The sequence below is a fragment of the Nanorana parkeri genome, unplaced genomic scaffold (genome assembly GCF_000935625.1).
Source record: "Nanorana parkeri isolate BGI_ZX_2015 unplaced genomic scaffold, ASM93562v1 scaffold78, whole genome shotgun sequence".
In the NCBI taxonomy this organism is placed as follows: domain Eukaryota; kingdom Metazoa; phylum Chordata; class Amphibia; order Anura; family Dicroglossidae; genus Nanorana; species Nanorana parkeri.
In genome coordinates this window covers 1,642,025-1,649,920 of record NW_017306346.1, presented here as the reverse complement: position 1 = coordinate 1,649,920, position 7,896 = coordinate 1,642,025, and the positions used below count along the sequence as shown (strand labels likewise).

Genomic DNA, 7,896 nt, shown 5'->3' with positions numbered 1-7,896 from the left:
TTACATACAAAGTAATTTTAAAAATATAGCTGTTAAAAAAAAAAATTACCTGGCCCTAACTTGTGACATTTCTAGGAGGCATAGGTGATGTCACTTTGCCTCTTGGAAAAGGCGGGCGCTCCAAATCCCATGAGAATGCGTCCATGCAATAGACTGAGCTGCATTCTTGATGGGATTCCAGGATGCATCGTCACATCACCCACACCTCCCAGAAGCCTCAAGAGTCAAGCCAAGGTAAGTACTTTTTTTTTCCTTTTCTTATTAGCTAGAATTAAATAAACTTCTTTTTTAGGTGATCTCATTTTGGGGTTGAGAGGCTTTCAGTAGAGCGGTCCTTCCTTTTTCATAGAAAGTCTGCTTTACCATAAGGTTTTTTTTGTTATCATTTGTGAAAATCAGCAAAAAAGCATAGTTCAAAAGAGTATTGTCACAGACATCTGAATATAAGTAAATCCACAATATTGTTAATTGGAAATAATAAAAAGACAAATGCACAAAATCAAAATGCTGTGATTCAGTGTACAAACTGCAGAGCACAATTAAGCGTAAAGAGAAGAAAAAATGTACCTTACACCCCGGCTTCTGGAATCATAGCCTAGGCGAGGGTGATGATCTTGTCTGGGAAAAAACGAGGATCCCAAATCTAACAGTGCAATCCTACACAGTCCTGGAGCATCTTCTCATGAGATTTGGTTTCCTTAGCTTTCCCAGGCAAGAAGGCCGAGTGACGTCACCTGCAACCTTTATGAAAGTACTGGAAGCTGCAGTGTAAGGTAAGCATTATTACTTAATTTCTCCTGTTTAATTTTTTTAATGTTTATAATTTGTGTTTTTCTATTACGGTAGGAGGGAAGGGACTTAGGCAATAAGCAGACCTTGCATTTTGTTTTACAGAAAACAGGAGAAGAAGATGGGTGAAATGAATAAAAGGTGAAAGATAAGGAATAAAAGGGGAGAAAAAAAGAAGCATACGAACCCATTAGATCACCACTCAAAGCAATCTGTTATGGTAAACGTGAAAAGATCCACTACACCATGGGAGAAATAGCTCCTATAACTACAGAGACTAGTAGAGAGAAAAGACAGGAAAATATTTAATTGAATCATTTAAAGCATGATTTAAAGTTGTCAGTTCCTCTAAATTTAAACCAGAAGCACCAAGTTTGTGTGTACAACCTTCTGTTAATGAATGCCAGCCATCCTTCAATATTCAAGTAATATTCTTCAAAGCAGTTGACAATCTGGCCAATGAGGAGGGTTGTGGAGGTTTTGTTTTCGTGTTTAGGGTTCTCTTGTTAATGTCTAGTTTGTATACCTTGGTCATTGCTACACCTCTAGCAGGTGTCAGTAGTATTTGGAAATATCTGACCTACTATGGGTTACTGCACTTTACGCTGTCATGCTTGCCTCTATGAGGAATCCATAGAGCCTGGGATAGTATTTTGTGTGCTTCAGATGTAGTAAGGGTTCTTACAAATGATGACCATCTGACCAGGGAAGTTATGGAAGGTTTTGAAGTGTTTAGCAATGTCTGGTTAATATCTAGTATGTAACTGAATGCATATGTAGAGTACGTAACTGAATGCATATATAGAGTACATCTCTAGTAGGTTCTGACTGTCCATCTGAGCGGAACAAACATACTCAGGATGCTGAATATTTTCCATTGTTTAACTGTGGTGTTGAAAGCCTCATGCGTGGGAAACTTTCTGTTGAATAAAAGGGGGCGGAAAACCCCTAAATGCAAGTTGGTGAGTGGACTGAGTCTTGAAAGCTCTACCACTGACATGAAATGTCACAATAAATAAGGAGTTTGCATGTTCTCCCTGTGCTTGCGTGGGTTTCCTCCGGGTACTTCCGGTTTTATCCCACAGTCCAAAGACATGCTGTTAGGTTCATTGGCTCCTCTCTAAGTTGACCCTCTATCTTATTGCTTTTTTGTATGTGTGTAGATATTTCTTATGCCTCATTTGTTTGAAGGCTCATATATGTGACTCATTTATATATGTTTTAATTTATTAGATATGTATGATTATTAGCTCGGCACAATATTGTTTTTTCACATTTTACAGATATTTAGTTATATCCTTAGTGCTTGGTAGCTCATATTTCCACATTACACTTACTGGCGCTGATCACCTTTATTGTTTAGTTTTAATAATAATAATATATACAAGGTTTTAAATAATAATAATTCCAAATATTTATGGATTGTACTGCATCAGTTTCATATCAGAATTACCTCATTCTCCTCATTTATTTTAACTTCTGCTATTTTAGCTTCTTCTTTTGCTGTAAACTTGTTTTCAGAATTTTCCTTGCACCTCTCCACTGTTTCATTCTGTGTGCGCAATGTCAGGGTCTTTGTTAGTTTGGATAATTCTTGTTCTTGTGCTCTCCTGTGGGACAGAAAATCCATTTAAGTACTCATGCAGTAAGGCAAGTAGGTACAACAGGAAGTGGTAAGATATCACTCCACAGTGAGAAAAATCCTCTGTTAGCCGTCACCTCAACAAATGTCCCCATTGAAAGATTTACTCACTATTTCTATCTCTAGTACAACTACACTTTTAGGATTTTCTCTCACTTTCAGCCATGGTATCAATGCCACCATATAAAAACAGAAACAATGACACAGTTTGGAGATTTAAAAAAAAAGAAAAACCTGACAGTGGTCCCAGCCCTTCCCCATTCTTTCCAGAGTTAAATGCTTTAAGCTCATCCTCTGTATCCTGTTTACATTTAATGGATTGCATAGCTCTGTATATATATATTTCCACATGTACAAATGACAGTGGAGGGCCTCCTTCCACTACCTGTCTAAATAGGTAGCCTACTTTGGCTCATTAGCTCAGTGGTAATAACTTTAAAAAGTCTACTCGACCAGTCTACTCGACCTTTGAACAGGAAATTATAAAGAAAGCCAGACTCAGCTATTACTGAGTCACATATGATTATGACACTTTAATGCAGTCTTCATGCAATAAATTAGAAAGCATGGTAAGATAAGAGACTATTGCCTCATTTAACCTATTCAAACTAAACAATCATCCAATGGGCGCATCTACTGACACACCTGAAGGTTGCTTAAGACCATTCTGTGACAACATTGTTTGAAGTAAAGAGCTAGGACCTCACAAGTAAAAGACCATCACTAAATCCACTAAATTAGCAAAACATTTATTTGTAATCATTAAAATATATTAAATGCTTTTTTAAAATGGTTACTGCTGCTTGAAAGCAAAAGGATGAAACCTAAAGAACCCGCACCCACAATAATAAAAACGTTAATTCTTTGGGGCTGTTTTCTTAAAGAAATAATTTTACAACCTAGCAAGGGGTTTATACAAATATCCAGTCCATTAGTATATACCAGCCTTTTTCAACCAGGGTTCCGTGAAATCCTAAGGTTCCTCCATCAATTGCTAGGGGATCCTTGAGCTATTAGGTATTTCTGCCTCTCGGATATGTAGCCACGGACTCCAATTATTTTTTAAGATGCCTGTGAGGGGAACATTCTTCCTGTTAGTTTAAAGAGACCCTTTTCCCAAACAACAATCAACATAAGGGGTCCCCTTCTTAACTGACCACTAATGAAAGGGGGCACTTCACTGATCCAATGTGAGGAAAAAAAATTTTTTTTGGGGGGGAGGGGGTTGCCTATTACTATCATTATTATGTAATTCACATTTTCATTATTAAAGTAATCATTTATAAGTATTCATTAATAATGTATTAGTATGGCTTCCTTGAGACCTGAAAAGTTATTTTAAGGGTCCCTCATTTTTAAAAAGGTTGTGAAAGGCTGGTGTATACGATTTAGGTACAATAATTTTATTTTTTTAAATGCTCAGAATTACTTTGTATTAAGGATCCACAAAAAAAAGCAGAGTAAAATAATATTCAGAGACACTCTTTTAATTTGAGGAAACAATTTCTTGTTCAGGACAAGCCATTTTAACAGAACTGAATTTTAAACTTTGACCCAAAATTAAAACCACTTTGTGTCGAATGCAGCAGTTTTTTGTTTTTTTAAGACAGTGGTTTATACCAATTTGTGATATTCACATTGGCTGCTAATATATGAAGCTAGGGTGTCTATGGGACGGATTTAAAAAAAAGGGTAGATATAAACTAACTAGGTGAACTTAAGTTTGCTAAAGCACTGTGTTTGATAAACAAATGCAATGTTTTTTTGTTTTTTTTTAATAAAACCCCTACTTTTTCCAATTCTCATTTACATCTCAGTGCTGTTGATCTCCTCCAGCTACTTTCAACCACTTCCTGTACATGGTTCGGTTTGGCTCCCTAATGTTGATAACAGTGGGCCAAGTTTGAATAACTAAGAGTTGGCACAGCCACTTGTAATCACCAGCAGGGGCTCATGTTACAGGGTGATCACAGGAGTACAATTACCAGACTGTTGTCAATCCCCATGGCAGTGAGTGCCTAAACAAAGACAGTCATAACAGAATCACCAGGTATTCTTTTAATTAAAAGCTGCATGTTTAAAAAAAAAATAGAAAAACAACTTTGGAAATTATATTAATATGATGAAGCTTGTATGACATTTTAGTAATTTGGTTTATATCTGCTTAATTCTAGTTTGTGTTTATTCCAAGTGTCTAGGTTTACAGGAAATGTCAGTTTTGTTATGCCCCCATTGTACCGATTGGATATTTGATGTGAAAACATTCAGAAATTAAAATAAGTCCTATAGTAAATCCTCCCTTAAACTTCAAGCGGCAATATGTTGCAGTTCTGAATTTAGCTAGCTTCGGCCGCCTGAGCCCTTCGGTTCAGTATAACCGAAGGGCAGCTGTACGGGTTTTTCAATATAGCCTGTACAGCTCCCGAAGCTGGCCGAGCAGCTCAGTCAAGCCGGAGGCTTGCCGAGCGGCAACGAAACCTGAAGCAGGCCGGGCAGCCGGCCATTGGCCGGCCGAAAGCCTCTTGACTGATAGCTGGACGGAGCCAGCCATGATCTCACAGCCGGCTCTGCCAAGCTCTTATTGTAATGACAGCAGGTCCCGCCCAATAGGAAACAGTTAGGTGGAGCTAGCTGTCATTGCTAGCTCCGCTAAATCGTTTTCTACTTTTTTTTTTTAACTGTTTTTCTATTCTGCTCGGTACCACGGAGGTATTCACTCACTGCTGTTCGGCTCCTATGAGAATAGGCTGAACAGCAGCGGGTAGGCTGCCGGAGGTTTTGCCCCACCCGATCCTGATGTTGGATCGGCTGAGTCAAACTCCTACTGCACTGCGGGTAGGCCGAACATGTTCTGCTTGTTCCGCGGACCCGAAGCCAGCCGAAGCAAGACGATGTGCTGCTGATTTCAGCCGATGCATGGCTGAAATCAGCTGTACAAGCCTGAAGTGAATAGCCATACAGCGTTCGGCTCACTTCACTTCGGGTCGGTTATTCACACGGCTGACTTCAGCAGCTTTGTGAATAACCCTGTTAAAGTTGTTGCCTTAGACACTTTACTTTACCCCTGACTGCATATGCAAACATCTTTAACAAGCAATATTCTTGCAATATCCTCAACAAAAAGCAGATAGCAAGGAGCCTATAGTGGGTGGATTTTAAAATACTAGTCTGAACATTTACATGCTTCAGCAATTGATGTTCCCAAAACACAGGCTACTAGAAACAAGTGACTGAAAACAGTGGGATGGTTGAGGTACAGTTTTATTGGTGTGTGTGCCTTTGACAATTACTTTTTGTTTTCATAGCTTTTGTCTTCCCCATGGTTTCCATCCTGATGTGTCACTGGGACAGGAAATTAAAATTGATCTTCAATAGGAGGCAAAGACAGCAATAAAAACACTTTTTATAGTAGAATAGTGAATGGTTAGAACTTCTGTAATGTTTATGTTGTTTTCTTACTTCTTGTTGTGCCATTGAGATAGCAAGTTGTGGCAAATTTTGTTAATGGGAACAAAGATAGCAGTCATAACCTGGCAAAGGTTCTAATGCTTCTTTAACCAAAACATAAAAATAGATTTGCCTATTTAAAATGTTGTTATATTTTCGGTCTTAACCCTACCTCCGCTCTTCTGCTTCTTTCTCTGCTTGCTTGCGTGCTTGTTCTGCAATTATTTCATCACAGACAACATCATAAGGTTTGTCTGATGAATGTTCACCCATGACCCAAACCCAGACTTCCTGGTTTGCACCAAGATTCCAATTTACGGTTTTATGTGAAGCTGGAAAATACAATTAAGAATTTAAAAAAAAAAATATATCACAGTTTTGCACAAAACAAACCACACACATTTATTTTCACAAATACATTTCAGACAACTATTTTTAAAATATGTATTTCATTCTAATTTGCCAAGCTACAATCTCTAGAACAAGTGATGTAGGAATGTGTCTAAGTAGGGATTTAGGCATTAACGATTTGTTTTGTAATCCCCAACATAATTTAAAAATTGGAAACTCCATTTGTAAACTTGCCCCTTTTTAACTGTGAACGCAGGGTCCACTAGGGTACAGTTCAATTATGAAACAATAGATATCTATTCTATATCATAGCATTGGAAGAAATAATTGACCATAGCTAGACCTGATTCCAAAATTGACATTTCAACTATGCATGGAAAAGGGATGAGTATGCTTGACTCAATGCAGAAGTATGAACTCCACCAGGAGCTAACCCTAGCAGGACTCTAGTGCCCAATTTAGGGTTGTATTTTAGAGGGCTATGTTTCTAAAATTACTGAATTCTGATAATCACAGTATATTTACCACTACCAATTTACTATCTCTAAAAACAGTTACTTTTAAGGCATACCAACTGTCAAGGTTGCCAGTGTACTTATTTGAGCTCTCAATGGAACTATTAAACCCTCATATGGCTGGTGTCATAGCTGATCACATGTGCAGCACCATAGCAACTGCAATCCAAACAGAGGCTTCCTTGGCTGTAAGGGATAGGAGGATGTAGTTCCAATTTAAGTAAGGCAGACCGTGGCAAAATCTAGGTATACCATTATATTGCTGAATTATTAAGTGTGCTTGGCTCATCACAGAATTGATTGAAATGTGCTTCTTAGTATAAACATAACTTTCAATAGACCATAAATGTCTATAGCTATCTTTGATACACAAAACTCTACCAAATAGCATTTCTTTACAGATTATGCAGTTATGCAAAATGAGAGATGAGAACTATGAAAATACGAGTGCAGCCATGAAACAGCTTTTGAGCATGTAATATGCCACACAAAAATTTAGAAAACTGGTGTTTTGTTAAATACAGCAAGTAAATACGGGGGTGAAGAAAACAAAATTCTATGTTCTGAACATTCACAAAATATCAGAAAGACTCATGCTTGCCCAGAACTCTGTCAAATGTTAGAATTTCCTTTGACGATGACAAGTTAGATTCACTGTCTTGCGTTTTCCTAAACCTTGCATAGTAATGGATTCCATTTTCATGCATACCTGTGTACCACAGTACTACAACAAGGGCAAACCTCAACGTATGTTTAAGAAATTACACTTTGCCTTTTTCATTTGATATGGACTTATCCAACAAGGCAGTTCATGATGATTTGAAAAGTGCAGTAATGTGTGGCAACCAATTAGTCAGAATTTACCAATTAAGAATTTAAAGTAACTATGGCAGAATAAAATGATAGCTGATTGTTTGCAATTATTTAAATGCACTTTTAAAGTGATTCATTGCATAATTAACAGCCTTTGTAATTTTTTATACTGAAGCGCATCTTTGTATTCTTTATGGTATCTAAAGCTGGCCAAATACTGCAGGAGGGGTGAATAATATTTACTTTGAAAATAAATGCTTTGTCTCTCTCATGTACAGGACTAATGAATTGGTTACAATGAGTTAACGGCACTTTTAGTGTTATTTTTTGCAATATTCA

General features: G+C 37.5%; 1 protein-coding gene across 1 annotated transcript in view; it reads right to left on the bottom strand.

Annotated features, from left to right (window-relative positions):
- SH2D4A (SH2 domain containing 4A) overlaps positions 1 to 7,896 on the bottom strand; it is a 67,663-nt gene that overhangs the window by 35,219 nt on the left and 24,548 nt on the right. Inside the window, exons 2-3 of the mRNA XM_018576839.1 lie at positions 6,051 to 6,210; positions 2,243 to 2,399 (exon numbers count right to left, since the gene is read on the bottom strand). Of these exons, the coding sequence (XP_018432341.1) occupies positions 2,243 to 2,399; positions 6,051 to 6,210 (317 nt within the window). The remainder of the gene's footprint in view (positions 1 to 2,242; positions 2,400 to 6,050; positions 6,211 to 7,896) is intronic.